Source organism: Montipora capricornis, chromosome 3, assembly GCF_036669925.1.
Source record: "Montipora capricornis isolate CH-2021 chromosome 3, ASM3666992v2, whole genome shotgun sequence".
Classification (NCBI taxonomy): Eukaryota; Metazoa; Cnidaria; class Anthozoa; order Scleractinia; family Acroporidae; genus Montipora; species Montipora capricornis.
Window position 1 is genome coordinate 2,459,193 of NC_090885.1, and position 22,500 is coordinate 2,481,692.

Sequence of the window (22,500 nt, forward strand, 5' to 3'; positions counted from 1 at the left end):
GAAATTTGTTTACTTTGTGCTAAAGGTATCAGAAACAAAGACGAAATATGACGAAAGCTTATAATTATTTCAATCTCGAGTCGCTGCTTGGAAAGGAGATCTCTAGTGATACTTCTTTGGTTCAGCACTTCGTGCCGTAAATTGTGCTGATAGAAACGAACACTAGTTCGAAAGATAGGGAAAGCTTCGAATCGTCATGAAAGATCAGGTAGGCTTCAGGTGTAGGAGACGTGCTAGACCGGGAACAAAAGTAGAGATAAGCTTACATCTTAGTGATGCAATGACTCTCGTCGATGAAGACACTTTAATTTTTTTGTTTCAGTCGATGAAAATTGTGTCGATAGTTGTTGAGAATCGCCTCGGGAATTCCAACCACCACTTTATACCTAAGATTTAAAAATATGTTGTTTCTTATAGCTACAAATGACACTGTGATGCTACAAAATCAGTGGAACAATTACGAAGACGATAGCATTGCAATCCTTTCCAAGTAAACGATCAAAAGCGTACGGGGCTAGCTCAAAGGTCACGCTTTTCCCAGCTCCGGTTGGACAGACACAGACACGTCTCTGCAAGACAGATATGCTTGAATTGTTTTCCCCTGATAGCCGCGCAGTTCGGAATATCCTATGGCCTGAGGAGGAGTCGCTCTGACGAAGGGCTAACGCTCGAAACGTCAGCTTTTAGAATCTCTGTACGGTGGCCAATTTACATTATCAACTCCGTTTTTAGAAGACTTACGTTTGAAAGTCACGCTTTACTGCATATGGCAAATTTTGATTGACAACTCTATCCCCTGTGGTCCACGAGGACTACTCTGATTGGTCGAGCTCAGCGACCCGTTTTTGGGTCGCTATAAATTGGCGCCAATCAAGTATGAAAAGACCTTCGTCCCGCGCGCCATCTACATAAGACTTTTCGAAAGTCTCTCCGGAGAAAGTGCATCTTAGTAAATACTCTTGGTATCCAAAAAGAAAAATGGGAGTAACCATGCATTTGTTAGAGATAATTAAGGTTCAATTTTAGGAAGAACACCAAACATTGCCTTGTATTTTAAAGCTTTTTACAAATATTATTCATAAATTATCTTTGAAAACTGCGTGGTCACCGCCAATTTTCTCTTTGGATTTCAATAACACCCGACTTGTTAAGATATACATTTCCTGCATAATCATAAACCGGGGCAAAAATACCTTTGAATTAGTAGGCACTGTCCTTAATGTGACCTGTTAACCCGTTCCGCTGCAATTATTTGACGACAGCGGAAAACGAAACCCTCGATTGGGATTTGAGCCTTTGAGTTTCAAAGGCACCGCAAGAAGATCGAAAAGATTCCTCACGCCCCCGCAATCAGAAAGAACCTAATAAAAGGAGCGGACTTTGAGAATGAATGTGTAGCTGCTGTAGGTTAATTCTTTATCGAACTTTCTGCCTTGAAAGCAAGAGCACTTGAAAACTGTTTGCTACATGAAAATTTGGTTTTATCAACGGAGTTGATAATGTAAATTGGCCACCGTACAGAGATTCTAACAGAATCTTAGAATCTCTGTACGGTGGCCAATTTACATTATCAACTCCGTTGATAAAACCAAATTTTTTTATACTTCCTTACCGACGCAGCACCACAGTTTCTTTAGAAACTACCCCTTCATTGTTTGCTACATGGACGCGAGGAAAGCGCGTTTGTCGCATGATTGGAAAGTTTTGTTTCTTAGAAGTTTGTTTCGTGCTACGTGTAGTGTAGTTAAGGACGGTGCCTACTAATTAACAATATTTTTGCCCCGGTGTGTGATTATGCAGGAAATGTAGATCTTAACAAGTGTTATTAAAATCCAAAAAGAAAATTGGGGGGTAACCACGCATTTTTCAAAGATAATTCATGAATAATCTTTGTAAAAAGCTTTAAAATACAAAGCAATGTATGGCGTTCTTCCTCAAATTGAAACTTAATTATCTCTGAAAAATGCATGGTTACCCCCAATTTTCTTTTTGGATATCAAGAGTACTTACTAAGATCTACTTTCTCCGGATAGTTTTAAACCGCGCAAAAATATTGCCGTATTAGTAAGCATCACCGATAGGAAATCCGAGTATCTCAAGATGCGCAGAACGTATGCACAATAACAATAGTAGGCACCGTCCTTAAGCAGCGAGGGGTCCTCTCGAAGTGAAGGAACATTTTCGTGCCGTAACTGAGTATGTGAAAACGATTGATTGTACTAAGAGTTGATTAGTAGAAATGTTAGAGTCCTCTACTTACATATACTGTGTCAAATCCGATTTTGGTTGTACTGATGAAGTGACTTTGGATTAAACCGGTTGTTTTCAGCATTCTTTTCAAACCTTGTAAACTCCTTAGCATTTGGAAGGAGTCCTTCTCCAGTCTATACTGGTTTCGTGACTAAAAGCTTTTAGCCATTTATTTTTTATTATTCTTTGTCTTCGTTACGGTCCCTTAGTCTATCATCTAATACTATGACTAGTTTTTAATTCTATAAATTTCGTCACCTCGTTAGCTACTGGGGAGTTCGGATTTAAAGTTTTCAAAGAGGTGCTACCGTTTAAGCTTTTGTCACAATTCACTGCACGTTAGGTCTTTATCGCGAAGTCAATTTTGAGTTGTATTCAAATACTGGTAATTCTTGGAGTAAAGAGAAAAAGGAAAACAGCCCCCGGCTAAGCAATAAAAAGGCAATTAATTCTTTGATTTCAATATCATGCACCTTGAATCATTGCCTAGAAGCTTCTTCAGAACATAGGCGAATATTATGCACTTTTTCCAAAACGCATTTTCTGTCTCCATACAGTAGGGAATTTGTTCCTTACTTATTTTATTTTTAATCTCAGTGCAATACCTTGCCAAACGGATGAATTACGAAAACAATGGCATGAAAGCTAACACAAAATGAAGCGGAAAAAAACAAACAAACATTTCGAATTCCTTTTAATCAATTTTGTAGCATCACACCATTATTTTGTTTATTGCGCAACGGAAAATTCGGTTTTCATGGTATTAGAATATTAAGGTGTCACATAATTGGAGCGTTCAGTTAAGGCAATCTGAAACATTCCGCGTTTGAACGACCCACGAGTGTATCATCGAGTGATTGTTGAATGTAAAACATACGTCTTATTTCCCATTATTCCGTATAATTTTTTTTCCTTTTTGCCTTTCCCAACAGCATATGATTCACATGAGAAAAAACGCAGCAGCTGTTATTTTCCTTGCGGGAATTTTGTTTGGTTTGATGTTAACTCCTGTACTGAGGCTGTTGACTGAGTTTCTAATAAACTCCTTCACACAAGAACCTGAACAGGAAGATGAAGGTTTGGGCAAAGATGAAGTAGATGAAGAAGTTGATGAAAATGGAGATGAAGAAAAAAAGAACAGATAGAAAGGCAAAACCAAAACAAAAAAATTAAAGATGCATGTTTATATGTAATAATTATTAAGTAATATACATCATGATGAGTCAGAAAAACATTTGTATGTTGTTTCAAGTCTCTTCTAAAGAACCAAAATTGTCCATTGAGCTTTGTTGGTAGAGGCAAATCTTATAAATCTGGCATTGTTGTGGTGTGGATGGAACAGCAAAAATGGGGCAAAAGTGTTCTTGTTTGTTCGCCAGCTTTGATTTATGGCAGTAGACACTCGACAAAGAGCAGAAAGCGTCTCCTAAATATTTACCTCATTTCATTAATTACATGTAATCTGGTGCATCAGCTTTTCAGATAACATTTCCCTCGTACAACCTAGGAAGATTTTGCCATCACCATTAGAAAATGAAAGTTGTGAATCAAGACTCAAATAAACATTTTGAATGAGGTTGTTGATGTTTCTATAATTCAGTTGAACCTGTTTCATTAAATGTTCATACAATCCAAGTTTTAGGATTGTAATTTTCGATTTTATTTGGTTCATTAGAACATATTTAGTAGAGGGAGACTGGTTATGAAACTCGGCGAACTTCAAAAAAACACATCTTTGTTTGCGATTTGAAAAGTCACGTGACAATGACCAGATTTGAATTGTCACGTGACAGTGACCCTGCACAACTATGGGTGCTTTTCATCATGCCTGACCATCAGGTCGAAGACCAGTGGCAGTAGTGTAGCAGCTCTCGTATAACGTAATTTGATTGGCTCGATACCCAAGCTTAAAACAAAGCAGTAATTCAGTGGAACTAACCAAGGAAAAATGGAACGACAGTTTTCATCAAAAGTCAATTTCCAACCGGACCGAAGCGTTCCATTTACGTTTCGACCGGAATTCGGTTACGTCACAGTGAAGTGGGACTGGAAAAAAGAATTTTTGTAAATGGAACTGCACGTTTCGGTCGGACCGGACCGACCGGTCATCAAAGAAGACCACCTCCAGAGGTGATCCCAAATATTCCGGTCGGACCGAACCGAAACGGACCTTTCCCTTTGACTTGAGCCCGAAATTTCCGGAAATTATGACTAAATGGAAAGCACCCTATATGGAGTGTTACTGAGAATGGTATTTCAGGTTAGCGCGTTTATGATTTGTTTGGTTTTGGTGACCACGCTTGTTAAACGTGAGGTTAAAAAGTTCGTTTTGCCAAAAATCAGAGAAACGTATTTGATTGTGAGCAATTTCTTGCCTGTTATTCACAGGTATTGAGCACCTTCTCAAAACAGAACTTAATTTCGCTAATGGTGGAGCTGGAAAAAGGCGCTGAAGAGTGTCTACTCTTCTGTCTCGAATTGACCTTGTCAGAGCTTTCAGTTACAAGTAAATCAACGAGCTTTAAAAGGAACTTTCACTCCTACCGAATTTTTCATGAAAAACCCTTCGCAAATTTAGATTATTTTAGCATCACTTATTTTCACGGGCACAACCATCTTGACTATTTGTGACGTGTATGGGACACATATTGAGCTTGTCATGCATGTCACAATTATTGAAGATGGCAGCGCCCGGTAACAACTGAAAGCAACTGATAAGCGATTACCAAATTCATTCATTTCAGATGAAAGGGCTTCCCTGGAAAAAAAAAAAGAGGGAATTTCATTGCAAGTGGGTCGAAGTTATCTTTCAATACCATTCGGAGCTGATGGATGCGAACTATTGGTACCCTATTTTGAGTGATCATTTTCTAATACCACTGAAGCAAAGCTCGTATAGTCATTTTTTCAATATTTTTCTATATTCATACATGTTTAACAGAAACAGGGAAATCGTGCGCGTTGATTTGTTAAGAAACACAATACACCTTATTCCAAAATGGCCGCTGATTTATGCGCATACAAATTGCCCCTTGTTGCCTCGTTCAAGATAAGATATTCTTTTGAAATTTAGGCTTAAGAACGAGACATCAAGGGATAATTTGAATTTAACAAAAAAGACATTTAAATGGCGACCATTTTGGAATAAGGTGTATGCTTGGTTGGAAACGTTTCTGCCGATAGACGGTCGAAGAAAACAATGACTCCAAAGGCAACTGATAAAATGCAAAGAAAGTTGTAGATGCTTGGAAAGAAGAAACACTCCTGGCACTATTAAGTCTCTTAGCATTCACGTTTGAATCGTTTTTTGAAATCATGATGTATATCGAGATATCACCAGTCATCTGGTAGGCCTTAAATTAATTAAAACCTTCTAGCATTACTCTGGCAAGGGCTAAGACTGCAGCGCAAGGTTCGCAAGAGTTCGTCTTCTTTTTCTTGCCGTTCGTCGAGTTTGGGCCCAGGCGCCAACGAAGGGAGAGGAAGATGAGAGGCCATTGGAGCGAGGTTGTTGGCTCTTTCCTATTGCGCACAAACTCTGAAGAACATAGCGTTTCCGCTCCGCAGGATCATCGACAACAAGGAGAGACGTATGTCACTGCCGATAAACAGAAGACTAATCAGTTGTGTTTCTGTGAAAAGAATGATTACAAAATAATGCTTACGACTTCATTTTTGCGTATAATAAGCTTCTAAGTTAATATTCTTGACTGAGGTATGTGTTTTTGCACTTTTCAGTGGAGAAAACATTTTTTTCCAGATGTCGTTACGCGACTCGATCCTCGACGGTAGGAAGGACTGTTAAAGGTCCGTAAATGTCCCTCCGGCAAAAATCGAACAAAATCCGATTATCTATCGATTTCTCGTGTTTGAAACATCTCAAAGATTGTTAAGAAAGCAAGAAGACACCCGACATCAGTTACTTTTGCAGATGACGTGTCACAAAGTTCTTTTTCGCTTTCCCAAGTTGATGTTTTGGAGCGTTGTGCAATGTTCATTGCAGAATTGGAGGCCTGCCCGGTGGGTCTTAACACTGGTCACGAGTCACAGCACCAAACTCCGTGGCTGATCTTGGGGGGTTCGGGGGCTCCCATCGAACCCCCTAAATTAAAACAGCTAACGCCAAAAACTTTAAAAATATAAAATAAATACAGTCAATTTTAAATGCAATAAACTTATAACCATGCAACTAGTAAGACTGTCAGGCTTGGCTCTGATGAACATTCACTACGAAAAGCCCGTTGACAACCGTGACGATGCTGTGGTTCAGCATTTTGCGGAAAGATACCCTCGAAGAATCCCGTCTTTGACAAAACACAAAATTGAAAAAAGATCAAGTGAAGTATATTTTTATCATAGTTTTATAAATGCAAATTTGAATCGTTTTTACGCAGCTTTGCTACATTTTGATGCAAAAAGAATGGCATTTTAACTTTTAAAAATGATATCAAAACACGCTGACTTTGCCTCAGAATGGCGGAAATCGCGTTTCCGAGGACATCTCCAGGGGAGGATGCCCCCGGATCCCCTCTTACAGGGGGGCCCGAAGGCGGCCCCCTCTCATCGAACCTCCTCTGCTAAAAACCTGGTCCGGCCCAGTAACTGTGTCTTCTAGCCTAAATCACTCAGCAAAAATGTTGTTTAGGTCTGGGGGAAGTTGTTCATCAGTCAAAGGGAGCAGGCACTTGTAAAGTTGTCTTGACCTGTTGCCCGAGTCTTCTGTTTTAGACTCGCCTTTGCAGAATATATAAACAATATCGGTCAATGAAGAGAGGTAACATCATAAATACTACTGTTTCTCGGCCATTTTAACTTCTGATCACAAACTGCGGTGATAAAAATGTGATATGTTTATCACCGCAGTTTGTTTATTGTTTTTGATCAAATGTAGAGAGGGTTTTGCCCGGTTTCTTCCCACACCGAAACTGAAAATATTTTCTGATATCAGTCCTGCAAAATAAATGATAAGGTAAATGCCTTTCAGGGGCACCCAACGTCAATTTTCGGAAAATATCTGTTCGGAAGATGATTTGAGATCTATAATTTTCGGAACATTTTTATTGTAAAATTTCTTGCTTGCCTGCCGGTCCTAGGATTTTCGAACATCTAAAAATGGTATAATTGCCCATTTTTGATAGATTTTTACCCTAAAAAGGTCACCTAGAATTTTTGCTAGCCTTTTTTCTGGCTGAAATTTTTCGAAAAGGTAACTTTTGATCCCTATAATTTTCGGATCACTAGACTTTCAGCTACAGATGAACAGATGAACAGATGAAAAATTTTTAGGGGATACAAATATGCCTATATTTACCGTCTAAATACTAATACTGGTTTTGAACTATATTCTCGTTGGGTGCCTCTGGCCTTTGAAGTGATACATTTTATCAAAATAACTTGCGTAGGGAAATTTGTAGAGCACACTTTACGTGATGAGATAATCAAAAGAAATGATTATAAACGTACAAGTAAGAACAAACTATAAAATCTATGAAAAGCTCAGTATAAAATTATAAACGCTTATGAAAAGTTGAAGCTGTCATAGCACAAGCAACTCTTAAACAAAGATCACTTGACATGGCACGAGTAAGACTGTGTACAGCCCTCAGGGTGGAAAAGAACTTTTAGGGGATGGGCGAATGAAGGAGAGGAAATTGCTATCTCTAAGTTGATTGACTGAAGCAGTAAAAACAACCTCTGGTGGGTGCAGGCGAAGAAACAAAATTGATTATTTTCCGGCCTTCTTATCCATATTAGACAAATGTTAGAAACTAAAAATCGGTAAGTATCTTTTGTCGATAAACGCTACCCAATATTCATCGGAAATTGCCGCAGTTCCGCTTATCAGAAGCGGGAATGTATCTCATATGTTTGTCAGTGTGAAGTTATTCAATCCAGTCATTAAGAGTTTTGCACAATTGCCTCATCAACAAATCCGGATTTAGTTGTTAAAATCTGGACTTACATAGTAAATCCGAAATCATGGATGATAGCCTCTCTGTAAATTAAATTCAAATGTTTATCAGACCGCGGAATAGGCCATGTGAAGTACCTTGGTTTGCTCGGAGTTATAAGCTATGGCAAAAAAATCATTGGCATTCAGGAGTTTTCAAGACGATAGGCGTCTTTAATACTGTCCTTTGATAGTCTGCCACAAGAAATATCACAAGGTTTATTTAATTTTTAGACTTTCTAGCAACAAAGGCCGGGACTATGTAACTCATAAATTCATCGAGGGATCAGACCATATAAGATTGTCCAAAAACGTTTTGCATATAATAAACTGCGGCTAAATATAAGCTCCACCGGATGGAGGGTTGAGTTTTACGCTTCATGCCGGAACTTCGCCAGGCCCGTAGGGAAGGAGGGGGGGAAGGGGGCGATAGTTGCCTTCCCCCCCCCCCCCACCCACCCACAGGCTGTGGAGGTCCAGGTGTTGACCCACGATTTAAAAATAGCAAATTGACTAAAAGATCATGAAGATTGAGGCAGCAAACCCAGTGAATAATACGGATTGTCAACTTTATTTCTATTTTTGCTCTTTTTAAATAGTGAAATTATTCTCTTAAAGTGTTAAATACGTACGTTAAGTAGTCTCTGCGCCAAAAAAATTCCATTTTGAAGTTCAAAAGTTTGAGTAATGTTAAGGTTCACGTTTAAATAACTTCGCTTTTGGTTGCCTGTTTTGATATCAAGCTGTATCATACTGCCTTCAAAACGCACGAAATGCGGTCTCAGACAACCTAATTTTCAAAATTTCCCCCGCACCCCCTAGACCCCCGGACCTCCCTAGACGCTCGCGCCTCTGGCGCTCGTTTGGTCCGTCTCTAACGTTGGATCGCACCCTCCCTCTTCGCTCATTAATTTATTTTAATCAAGTTACCGCACTTTTGGCAATTGTACAAACCACGCTTGTTGGGCAACTATGTGGTTTGAATAATGAGAGAACAGAACAAATCGTAGTACCTTCAAACGGTGTAAAACTGAATGGTTAAGTTCCATTTATGCAGAAGAATCAGGGGCACCCAACGACCAATTTGTTGTAAAATGTATCATTATACCCCAGTTAATGAAAATAAATGTTATAAAGGCATTTTCAGGTGTTTTTCAGTGTTGCTGGGAAAACATTATTTGTTCTTTTTTCCCAGCCAGCTAGATAAAATTGGTTGGTTTCCCAGCCAGCTGATCAAATTTATTTCCCAGCCAGGAATTCCGCGCGCTTTCAAATCCCTCGATCCAAAACGACCGAACAAAAGCGACAAAACCGGGACAAAACAGGTTTTTTCCGCAAGCGCAATCACTCTGACCAGCCGTCGTATGTTTGTGACTATTCTCTGGGAGAGGGAAGTGGTTCGTTTTTTTTTTCTTTTTTTTGGTCGTCCTCAGTCTTCAGAGTTTCTACAATCAGCTCGGGTTGAAATGCTAGAAAAATTCAGTAATTCCCAGGCAAAACCTCTATCAATAACAAAATTTCCCAGCCTGCTCATCGAAACACCTGTATTTTTGCCAGCCAGCAAGATTCCTCTGGGGAACAGATAATGTGAGGAACAGATTGGTTGGGTGCCCCTGAAGAATGAGGTTCAAAGTCGAAAAAAACTGATTTATTTCAGGGCGTTATATGGGACAAGGAAACCGTTACTCCACAGCACTTGGGATAATCATCACAGTCATTTTCTGTCATAAAATCGTTACAAACTTTATGTGTTACCTCTTCGGAAAAAAAGTGTAAAATAATAGTATCAGACTGATCATGAGTTGCCCAAATATTGGATTGTTCACAAACATGCCGCCATCTGTTCATAATTTTTGGATGACTTGGTACTTTCCGTTTCGTTGGGAGACTGGTAAACATTATTCATATGTTAATTTCCGAGAGGCCTTCCGTAGGTCAGCTGACGACTTAGCTTAAAATAGACACTTCTTCGAAAAATATCCCCTTGGAGAGAGCATAATTTCCCGCAATTCAGCAGTTTCTTTCGCTTGTTGGCAAGCTTGTTAAGCTCTTTCGGTTACTGCAACAGGAGCGAAACTGTTTGGCACTTCTAAAGCAACTTTCACACTGTCGAGAGACTTGCTTTAACTTCTTGTCTGTGTTTTTCTTCTGTGCACTTCACCGGAACATCACATGGCTATGAGCTTTGGTGCTTGTTTTGGGGCGAGATCAAGAGCAACAGAGCAGGTAATTGTTCATGCCAAGCTTTTATACAACTGCTAGTTTTTTACCCTTGTTTGTAACCTTACAATACGCAGTAAAAGTCATTCTGATGCATACTATTCTTGCATTAACCACGGTAAAAAATTATCCTCCTTCCTCCCAACGCAATGCTTTGGTTTTCCAAACGATGCGAATGGCCAACCACGCTGCATAACACAAATGTTAGCTACTTTATTTTCTTACAGTTTATAGATTGTAAGCTTATACTATTAGCTTGTATTTATGTTATAGATATCATTCGGTGAGACATTAAAATCTTCACCAAATACTGCCACTGTCTTCGAGAAATTTACAGAGGAAATGATTTTGTTCAAGTACGTTTCTTGAAACAACTCCATGGAAAGCCTGGAATGTTGATTTTCTCTGACAACGAAGGGAAATGGTAATTGGAATTGTGGAAAGTATGTGAAGTAATTTTTCTTTTTCGGGACGCTAAAATTTGGGAAACTTTCCAGTGCAGTAAGCACCATTATCATTCCAGAAGTGTCGCGATTAGCTCTTCTTAAACAATAGCTCGCGGTCGTTTATGCTCCATTTCTTTCCAAGAAAAACAAGAATGTTGTGCGAAAGTAAGCATCTACTTGTGATGGTGAAAAATTATGTTTTCATCGAGATAACTTAAACATGAAGCTTCATGACAAGTTTTCTTTAGGAAATGCCGTTGTGGTGCCAATCCTTTCCCAAACAATTAATTTTCTGCCATCAGTGGGCAGCGATATCCGACCGAGTGATTGCGATCTACAGTTTCGAGATAATGTCTATAGGTGAAATACCAGAAGGTTTTAGATTTATCACGAACACGTTCGTTATGACACCTGAGACTAATATAAGGAATTAAAAATGTATTTGCCTAACACATGCTCAACGGATGCATATTCAGCTGTTTCTTTGATTGTGGCTTTGATATTTTGTGAGAAGTTCAAGTTCATATCCATTCCTGTTTTTGTTTTTTTGCTGATGTGAAATAATTTTGTAGAGCTCTCCAGCTGTATGTGCACTTCAACAGGGAATAATCCTTTTTTTTTTTTGTTCTCCTTGGATACAGAGTGTTTTTTTTTGTTTCTGTCATTCCTTGTATAATGCTTCCTTAAGCACTTGTCCCCTCCTATGTTGGGAACATACTGTGCTTAACGTCTCAGTGAAACTATAAAGTTTGAGGTGGTTTGAGTACAATTCAATAAAATATTATTATTATTATTATTATTATCATTGTAATTTGTTGGCATCTGCAGTCCTGATGGTTTCCAATATATAACAGTTCTTCTCAAATCAGCCTGGGGACTCAGTGGTTTGTTGCATTTTTGGTTGATAAGGAACTAAAAAACAAACAAACTCATAAAAACCGTAAAAGGAAGTCTTAGTCTTAGGAAGTCTGTCCTTGTGTGGGCCCATTTCCATCTGTAGGGCTAACGCTCACATGGTGCATATGGGATTGAAATCTAGCACTTCACATTAGACTCTATTCAGTTAACTCTGTTTAAAATATAAGTGCTACAGGGACAGCGTTTGTATAAACGTAAACTGTCCTTGTACTTGATGATATATAGTTTTGTTGGCAAGATTGATTGATATGGATTCCACATTACAACTTGAATTTGTTTGCTCAGAAGCATATTAAAGATGAACTGTTTGAGTTCCAAATAGTGGTTAAAAACAGTAAGCATTGTATTGTCCTTTACATGTACAATACTGAACAGTTGCAGAGAAACATGAAAACTGTTCATCATCTGCAGTGTTATACATGCATCTTGTACATTACCAAGAACCAATCCAAATTAGAAAATAATTGATTCACCTCAACCTATGAAAGACTTAAATTTATCTTTTTCTTATCAATTTAGTTGTTAAGAATTAAGAAAATTAATTTTATTTTCAATTTGATTCTAGTTACAGTTGTATTAGCTGTCATTTGATTAGATCTCAGATCTTTTTAAATAATGATTAGATCTTTGGAAGTGTATGTAACAATAGGTGAACATTTTGATGTGTCTACAGAGTACCCTTTTAAATTCATCTGTTTTAAGTTGCTATTATGAAACGTTGTATAGATTAGTCTTCACTATTTGCAGGTCGAAGATTGCTGGTAAATATTTTCAAAGGTTGTTATTATGGGATTCCCTGGGTTGAGGGATCCCCTGACCTTTTTAACAACAAACACACACTCAAAACCATGTTCTCCCAAGTCCATCCCAAGAGTGCCACTGGTAATTTTTACTCTTTGTGACGATGGACCATGTTATTTTTTCAGTGGGTTAAAATCATTTTATCGCAATTCAAGAGATTAACCCTTTCACTCCTGTGGGGTTCCCCATTGACGAGTAAAATCGTCTGGCGTTAGACAGAGTAAAAATAATCCATAAGTGTCACTCTTGGGAGTGAAAGGGTTAAGGGATCATACTATTAATTTATATATAAATATCTTGTGATAGCAGCTTGGTTTTTCCACTCCAGTGTACAGACATTCCCTTTTTGCTATTAGCGAGCTTATGCAACTGGACAGCTGGAAGAGTCAGGATGGCAGAGTGGTGAAAAAATGTCGTGCGAGACTGTGCATTCCCGATCTTACGCGACATTTTCTCGTCATTTTGCTGTCCTGTTGCGTAAGCTCACTATTCACTGACAAGCCATACAATTTTTGTGAAAAGAAAATGTGGGATTTACACCAAGTGAACATGAACCATACAGATATAAAAGTTATTGACCAAGGGTGAGGTCAAGGTGGCTGGATATTGACCAAATTCTTTTTATGGACTGAGACGAAGTCGAGGTCCATAAACACGCAAAAGAAGAACAAGGCCAATATCCAGACATCTTGACCAAACAAGCTTGGTCAATAAAGGATCTATTGTATGGGATAAATCACCAAAAAATGTTCTTTGTACTTGTTTATTTTCTTGTGAGACTAAGTGTCTGAGAAATCCTGAGTGGGTAAGATAGCTCCATCTTGCCTGCTCGGGTAGCCAATTACAGCATGGGATTTGGTTTATCTTGCCTGATGGCAGAGCTAGTCATATAATAATTATGTTTTATTACACATAACCTGAGAATTTTATTCCATAAAGCTCATTTGTACAAATCAGTACACTGTATTTTCACATGTGAAAAAAGCCTATACAGCCAATCAGAATGGCATACAGCTCTTTCATGTGTGGAAGTATAACCAATCAACGATAGTGTAAAGGTCTTTCCAAGCCAATCACTCATGCATCTCGTGCAACTCGTGCAAATCTTACTTTGTTATTGAATTAAATTAAATTTGCATTTGGTTCTATTGTTCGTGAGTTTTTGTTTCTAATTTGTGTTGAGAAAAACTTTTTCAAAGAAAATTCTCGTCTTACATGTAATAAATAGCTCATGACATAGAAAGTGCTTTGTACGGGGTTGGTTCACTCGCCGTTTGTGTCAAAAACCCTCACTCACTCATACCTCGCTCGTTCGAGTTTTTGACACAAACAACATTAAAACTGCCGCACTTTCTATGACGAACTATACTTATTACTTTTTGTTTTATTAATTTTTATTTTATTAATAAAATAAAATAAATACACATAACACGAGAATTAATTTTCATTCCATAAAGCTCATTTGTAGAAATCTATATGCTCTATTCTATTTTCACATGTGAAAAAAGTCTATACAGCCACTTAGAATGGCGTACAGCTCTTTCACATGTTGAAGTATAACCAATCAACTATGGCGTTAAGGCCTTTCCAAGCCACTCGTGCATCTCGTGCAAATGGTACTTTGTTATTGAATCATTGACTAAATGAGACTTTATCCTATTTATTGATCGTACTTAGATTGAAAAAAAAAAAAACCTTTTGTAAGTGCATTTATTTTTTCCATTCAGCACTTTATTCCCTTGATGTACATCTACTGCGATATTTTCCTTTGCTATTAAATTTCATTTGGTTCTATTTTTAGTGAGTTTTTGTTTCTAATTTGAATTCAGAAAACTATTTCAATGAAAATTCTTTTCTCACTTGTTGTTTGTGTTAAAAACCCTCACTTGCTCGTAGCTCTCTTGTTTTTGACACAAACAACTCGTGAATAAAACCCTGTACACCGCACTTTCTATGACCATAAACTATATACACAGCTAACCCTGTGGGTACATGTAATAAAGTGTTTGTTGAGGGGACTGCTATCATGTTCTGGTATGATATGATTACTGTCCCAGTCGTTTTAGTTTCTGTTGACAAGAATTGTAAATCCTAGTGGCACTCTACATGATTGTAACAATTAAGTGCATGCTTGTGCTTGTACTTGTAATGTGAAAATGTTGTGATGGGGAAGATAACAGCTTGCTTCAAAGTATTGTACATAAGGTGGCCATTTTGTTGTGAAACTGTACAGTAGATTTTTTTGACCTTTTTTACACTCTTTAGTCAATGTATTAATAATTTTGCTTGTGGTGGTGGCCTTTTTTTGCGTAGGCGCAACAAACTTGTAACATTCTCATTATTATTTAATTGCTCTGCCAGCTTGTTTTAGCCCTTATTCCTTATTTGTTATGTTTAAAGCATTATACTGGAATAGACTTTTTGTACCGGTATTGCAAAATGAGTCCATAATGTCATAAGGATTTCCCTGTATTTGATTGTCAGAATTTGTGGTTTAATTTTATGCAACATGAAACATTTTGAACAGTTTTAGTGTTAGAATTCTGTATTTGTTTGTCATTTCTCCTTTTTATGGGTTGTTCTTACTGTAGGCCAGATCAATTTTTTTAAGTTAAACATTTGTGATTTCCTCATTAGGTTGAGGGAAATGCCATCATAAGTAAGAGAATTGTTCTTTAATTATATGCTTATTTTAACTCTAAGTTAAATTTCCTTTTTAGGTTTAATATTGATCCTTGGTATTTTTTGTGAAGCAAAATTTAGCACTCCAAATTTAACAGAGGGTGACATCATGGGACTTGCCCTATCTTGCTCCTTGAAAAGTTACCAAGTCTTAGTAAATATATCATTGTGGCTCCTTCTGATTATGATTTCTCTTGGAAAGTGAAAGAAATTACCGGTAATTTTGTCAAGAATTAGGAGCAGCAAGTCTCAATGTGGTGTCTAATTTTCCAAAGAAATTACATGTGTATGTTTTCACACAGCAACGCTTTGCATATTGATATGATTTGTTTTAAGGCTTAACAAAGTCATTGTAATGCAAATTTCCTATATTAGCTTTGCTGTTGAAAATAACAAGACTGTTCTGCCTGAAGGCTTTCATGTAGTTTTAAAGTAAAAGTTGATTTGAAATGTTGTGTACAAAACATAGATGTGTTTGCATTCAACCCATTTTACTGACTATTTAGCTTTATTTTCTACAAATTGTTGAGGGAACGCCTCTATTTGCAAGATCATGTGCGCATCATGTGTCAAGCGGAAGTGATTTTTCTTTTTGGACTTCCGTTCACCCATCATGCTCTGCTTTTTGGGCCACACCTTCCTTGGAAGTGTGGGAAGAGATCCGAAACTCGAAACTGGTCAAATTCGCCATGATTTTGCGGCTTAAAATCAGATAAAGAAGGCTTTAGTTTGCGTTAGTATCGACAAAGGCTCTTCGATGAGCAAAATGAGCGAGTTATGGGTCTGTTTTCCTTGCTGTGTCGCGGAGCAACCTCAACCGGTACGAGCGGATGTTGTCTGGCGAGTCGAATTAAGCGAAGATACATTTTTAGTTTACTGATTCCTTCATCTTCTTTTGTTTTGCAGAGGAGAAGGAGGATCGATAGGTCGATGATTGGGATGCCAACGGATTTTAAAGTGAGTGAGCTTGTCATGTTTTGTTTCTCACCATGAGATTATATTGATAAGTTATGTTTTCGACTTCTTAAATACTGTAAGCCTCAACTTTGATTTGTCAATTGTTGCAGCATACTGGACACATAGGCAGCGGAGACATGGCCTCAGGATCTGATGTAAGTGAAACTGTTTTTCACTTTCTGCCCATTAAAACAGTTATGTCCATTAAAAACGAAAATGGTCGCGAGCAATTTATTTACTCAAAGGAAATTACCCTGAAATTGACTCGGTTGTTGGAGTTTTTACAATTGGCATTTGTCGCTCTCGTTGACCCCTCGTGTTATTTTTCTCACCTCCCGATAGCTTGGAGCCTTGTTTTGAGTTTGTGAAAAAAAAAAGGAACAATCACATGCTTTAGTTGTGTACCGTTTGTATTTTCAGCTCGGTTCGATTCAAGGACAAATGCAATCAAAAGGAGGATACCAAGGAATAAGCGTACCGGTGACTTGCACTCCGGTCGGAATTCCAGTCGGCGGAGGAAATTAACTTTCACAAATCTGTAGAGAAAGACAGTAAGTGAGCAAGTTGCCCGTCCTCCTTATTTTCATTTTTCTTTGCTTTAGTTCTAACGAACAACGAAATTAAAATTCTTATTATCATATGTAATTTATTTCAGTTTAAATCATTAAATGGCTGATGTTGATGTAAATAGGATTGTTGTATTATAAGCACTCAAGCGCAACCGGAATTTTCCTGTTTACCAAAAAACTGTGATTTGTAATTTTTTAGTAGCGTTCTTTAAAGAATTTTTAAATCACAGTATTGGGAAGTATGATTTTCTCAACTTAAAATGTGATTTCTTGTTGAAGTTTTGCTCTTGCATCAGATGTCACCTGTTGCAAAACTAACTTTATTTTCTTAATTTAATAATTTTTGGGTACATAATTTTTAACTAGTTAACCCATTCATTCCTCAGCTGCTCTAGGAACCCCCCAGCTGACTTGTAAAATCATTAGGCGTAAGACAGTAAAATCTTTGAAGTCTCACTCCTAGGAGACACTGGGATAATGTCTACAAAAACCATTTTGTTGATTTTTATTTAGTCAAGGAGCTGACAGGTTTTGGAGAAAAAAGGGAGTCTTTTAAACGATAGTTACAATTCTCTCTCAAAAAAAGGAAAAAATAGTGAATTTTTTGTAGACTTGTCTTGAGCAAAAAAAGTTTCCACTTTAAATGCCACATGCAATCATGGAAACCTGGGTCCATCTCCTTATGGCCAAATTTTGCTGTTTATTTATTTTTTGATGAGAAACATGACTTTTAATGTAATCAGGCTCGAAATTAATGAAAAAATCCAGTCGCATTTTGCGATAAGATAGGAAAATTTAGTCGCAATTTCTCAAATTTTAGTCACAAAATCGCCGTGCTGCATTGTGTTGTCAGCGGTTTAGAAAAAATATGAGCCCGCAATATTTGTGTGTAAAGAAACTGCTGAAAATGGCGAATGATCGAAGGAATGGAGCTGTGCATGTAACATCGCTGCTAAATTACTATACAATTACGCTACCTTCAGAGAAAATTCACAGCGAGAAACAAAATAATTTTGTCATTTATTTATTTATTTATTTTAGCAAAAGTAGCATCAAAGTGGCAACTGCTAATCCTTTTGTTTTGAAAGAATGAAGGTGACAACAAGTCGCAAATTTGCGACTTCTCCAGATATTTAAGTCGCAAATGCGACCGTATTGGTCGCAATTTCGAACCCTGGTAATGCCATCTTAGCTTGCCTGTGATGGCATGTGAGTGATCCAAGGGCAGCTAATTTCTTTGATTTTGTAACCCCTAAGCGAAAACAACCAGTATAAGGCCTGTAGAGCCCCACGGACTAAAGTATTGTTTATCCAAGGATATGAATACAGTGTAATAGGATTATTTTATTTTTTCAAGTCATACAGTTGTGTCAAGGCAGTTATTGCCATTTTGCAGACAGCAATCTTAAACCATTGTGACATGGATAGTTTGAATTAAAGCTCATTTTAGTTACACTTTGAATCAATTAAAACACACCAATTAATAAAATAGTTAAGACCAAAACCCAACCAGTCAAGTGAGCGGTTAGGCTGGGAGTTCATTCCAGTATCTGAAAAAGGACATCTTAAACAAGCCTTATTTATTGAGGGTAACACACAACAGTGCAACTGAACTTTTGGCCCATCTTGTGATATTTATATGTGACAAATTCACTAAAATCAGTTTATATAAGACAATACCCTGCGAGTAGTTGGTTACTCCCACGCTTCTTGAGAGAGAAACCACTACGAGCAACCGTTCGATTTTCCATCGACCATTTGCAAAGTACGCAACAACAACAACCTTTATTCACACTATTCGGGAAGAATAAAAAGAGGAAGTAGAAAACAAAACTACAGAAAACAAAATAGAAGATATATAATTATGCATACAATTTTTGAATTAGTGTGCAACAGCCAAAGTAGCAAAGCTTTCGAGTTGGCTGCTGCTTATTTCCAAGTAAAGAAAGGCACGAAGGAAACAAATAATACTTTAGACTAAACTAATTCACAAGGCAAGAAGTGTTATGAAGACGGGGTGGAGATGTTATATCAAAAATTACTTACAGAAAAGTCAGAAGACAAAAATAAATATGGTTACAAAGTTACAGATTTAGTTGGAAATTCAAAACTCTGCCTGCTATTTGGAGATGATTTTTAGACCGCTTTTTAAACACGAAGGTGCGCTATATAAGGAAGTCTTCCCTTGGAAGATCGAGGCTCATTTGTCAGTCACCGTTGACGTGCGTGGGACTATGAAAGGTGTGGACGCAACCGAGAGCTCTGTGATAATTTCTTCAATAAAGAAGCCCCCTATGGCATTGTGTCCGTAATATGCCATAAAATGTTATCCGTCATTCTTTTTTCAAATTCCCAGTCTCTTTTTTTTTTTCGCGCTAGAAATATCTTTTCGGGCTTCCGTCTCTGTGTTGCTGTTTGTTGATCACCATCTTGGATAAGATAATTAATCAGTCGTGTTTGAATTAATTCGAACAAAAGCAGTGCGTGAAGCACCCCCTTTTATAGTGCATCTTCGTGTTTAAAGCTAGTAATAGAGAACCGTTTCAAGTTTGTTGGTACCTTTTCCCATAATTTAGAGGCAACATACAAAGGTAAATTTGCCATTGTTGGTCCTTACTTAGGAATCCCAGGTGTAAATTTGGACTGGGAACCTTTCAAATCTTTGTCTTTTAGCCTGTGTAGTTAGTTGTCAAGACCTGTTTCTGGCCCTTGATCATGGTTCTGAACTTACTTCCTTATTTGGCATGCATACAGTAATGCATTGGTTTTGGGACATATTTGAAGAACCCACACATTGTTCATGAACAGTAGAGGAAGACCCCCTGGTGTTATGGTTTGTCCTCCTTTCACATACAGTGTACGTGCGTGAGTTGAGATCAAGTATGTACTGATAGTGGCAGCCAGAGGTGCCTTTACAATCTGACATCTGATCTCACCCTCGCTGGTTTATAAATCCTAAACCATAAACCATTTTGCTGCTTTGTTTTGCAGATGGTACTTTATATATTGAGGAATCAACAAGCAAGCCTTCAGAGGAAGAAATTATAGGACAAAATACAAAGACAACAAACTTAGGATCACTTAGGAAAATAGTGATTGTGTTGTTGATTCCATTTTGTAAATAACTTAACAATTGTATGTTTTATATCCCATTAGAATTAGTTTCATAGCATTCAACTGTTTAAACCAAGAATTTTACTAGCTGTGTATCATAGCTAGGTTACGTTGCTTGGTTTTTGCGAAGTGTTCGATGAAAAAAAATTACTGTTAATTCCACCCTCTTCCTTCATAAAACATCTGGTCCCAAATTCACAGCATATATGGTTTAATCTTTGCCACCTGTGACACTCAAGAAGGCCTTTTTTGAATGTCTCTTTCTAAACCTGTTTATAGAGTCTAGTAACAAAGCCAGCGACAATTTCAGCTTGGAAGTGCCACCCTTCAAAATGGACAGACACCAACAATTTGTGATCTGAGATTTTATGCTGGATAAGAGAGACTTGATCAAAACTGTTTTTTTTTTTTTAATCTGACTATTTTTCTTGTATTAGTACAAAAGTGTGGAAATCCCTGTCATGCATTTTAATGTTTAAATCGCTACTGTACAAAACCATCTCTTGTTCTCTTGATTTTGTTATAAATCTCACTTCTTTGGAGTCATCTCCAAGGATTTACTTTTTTTTTTGCCATCAACTCTTAGAAAAAAAAGTGCAATCACTTTAGCTGTAATCATTATATGATGTACAGTTGATGCATCTTCGAGTTTGTTAGGATTAAAAAACGAACAAAATGATGTCAGGAATTTATACACAGTAGTTGAATATTGACCTTGTCGCGTAAGTCAGAAACTGGAACATCAATGGAGTGTGTAGTTTTACTTAAACACTTTTCAGTCGCATTGCTGTCAATTTCGAATTTCTTGTTTAAACTTGCCATTGCATTATCATCATGAAATATGCTTTAGTTGTCTGGATTCTCATATGGTGCGGGACGCCTGAATAGAAGATCAGGCTATTGAGTGTATTTCGTGTATTCAGACTTCTCTAGTTGCTAAAGCAATTTCTGGATCCTTTATTCATTGATGGTCAAAGAACCCCAGTATGTTAACAGCGTTTCTTTCTGCAGATCTATAGTGTGCAATTATATGTATTGTTGATCAATATTTTGCGTTTCTGCTTCTATGCTTTTTAACTTCTCAGTTTTTGAAAATTTGTGATCAGTGTTGAAACTGAAAAGTGAATAAGGTATACTTCTTGGCAGGTTACAAGAATCCCTTAAAGGACAATATTGATTTTGGTTTTATCTCCAGCGTACTGTGTTTCACTGTACACAATTCGTATTAAAAGAACTTCAATGAAGCTGCACATAGATCTTCGTGTTTGTCTGAAAAGATAACTTTTTGTACGTTACATTAGCACTAAACGAATTACATGAAGATTCAGCCAGATGGGTGGCTCACGAAACAAAGAAAGTCGTAAAGTTTGATGGACTTCCTGACCTTGCCCCATTTGTTGAAACGATTGATAGCGCTATCCTCTGGATAAATCACTATCCAGTGGATAATTCAATTGGTTTTGCTAGGGTTTATCCGCTGGGTAGTGCGTGATTTATCCGGTGGCTAGCGCTATCCATCGTTTGAACAACTGGAGCCTGTACTCACGTGAAATTTGGTAGTATAATATGTTATACTGGAAAGTAATACTCTGGTGCTAACGAAGGAGGGGTATTTGTTTTCTTCCGCCGTGAAGGGAGAGTTTTTTCGCTCGGTCTAGGACAAGCTTTTACAATTAAAGTGAGCAACTATCACATACGGGACCAAGCGTGAGGTCAAGATGGCTGGTTATTGGCCAGGTTAATATATATTTTTTTTTGCGTGCCTATTCGTCGAGGTCCAGAAACAGAAACAGAAGGAGGCTAATATCCAGCCGTCTTGACCGAACACGCTTGGTCAATAAAGGATTTATTGTATGGGATAAAACAAAAAATGATCTTTGGTCTTGCGGGACCAAGCGAGACATCTCGAGCGAACAAGATAGCTCCATCTTTGTTGGGTGTCGCGGGTATGGTGTAAGTTGTCCTGAATTCAAGATTTTGGAAAGCCAAAATCCTGCATTCAGATATACAGAAAGTATCCTAAACATCCATAAAAGCTAACCTTAGGCCTAAACAAAAGTCGTAACCAAGTTTAGCTTTTATGATTATGAATACGAATATGTACCCGCGACACGCGACAGTTTTTCCACGACACGCGCCAGTGAGACTATCTCGTCGTTGTTTTTGAAAACAGTTTCGGGGAATTGTTACAGATTTATAAGTCACACGCATACTCGATTTTTTTGGCGATTTTTATGAATTGGGACGCGAATCCAATCAGAATCGCAACCTAATCGACGTCAAAAAAAATGTTTGTTTGTACCCATTGAGGGCAAAAAGCTACTTGTGTAACACAACCATTACTTAAGAAACTCCTTCCTAACAAAGAACTCAACAATTGCAAAGAAAGTTTAACAAAATATACCTGTCGACATTTTATGACAGACAACTGATTATGATTTTATTCAAATTACGTGGGCCGAATTTATTGAGCACCAACTTGCAACTAATTATAATTCTTATGATAAATGATTCTGCTCTCTAAAGAAAAAGAATTCTGGTCTTCGGATGTATTTTAAAGAACATAATTCACACACCATAGTCAAAGCAGGCC

At 37.6% G+C, this 22,500-nt stretch overlaps 2 protein-coding genes across 3 annotated transcripts in view; both read left to right on the forward strand.

The window, feature by feature from the left end:
• LOC138041899 (thioredoxin domain-containing protein-like) overlaps positions 1-3,826 on the forward strand; it is a 13,623-nt gene extending 9,797 nt beyond the window's left edge. Inside the window, exon 7 of the mRNA XM_068887588.1 lies at positions 3,183-3,826. Within this exon, the coding sequence (XP_068743689.1) occupies positions 3,183-3,395 (213 nt within the window). The 3' untranslated portion in view covers positions 3,396-3,826. The remainder of the gene's footprint in view (positions 1-3,182) is intronic.
• Positions 3,827-10,118: 6,292 nt separating this feature from the next.
• Positions 10,119-21,157, forward strand: LOC138041898 (CDC42 small effector protein 2-like). Of its 2 annotated transcripts, none has more exons than XM_068887586.1 (5): positions 10,119-10,426; positions 16,174-16,224; positions 16,335-16,379; positions 16,645-16,775; positions 19,785-21,157. In XM_068887586.1, the coding sequence occupies exons 1-4, from the start codon at positions 10,373-10,375 to the stop codon at positions 16,747-16,749; spliced, it is 255 nt and encodes an 84-aa protein (XP_068743687.1). In that variant the 5' UTR covers positions 10,119-10,372; the 3' UTR covers positions 16,750-16,775; positions 19,785-21,157. The 2 variants fall into 2 exon arrangements, with proteins under 2 accessions (XP_068743687.1, XP_068743688.1); XM_068887587.1 differs by lacking the exon at positions 10,119-10,426 and adding an exon at positions 15,893-16,087.
• Positions 21,158-22,500: the final 1,343 nt, after the last annotated feature.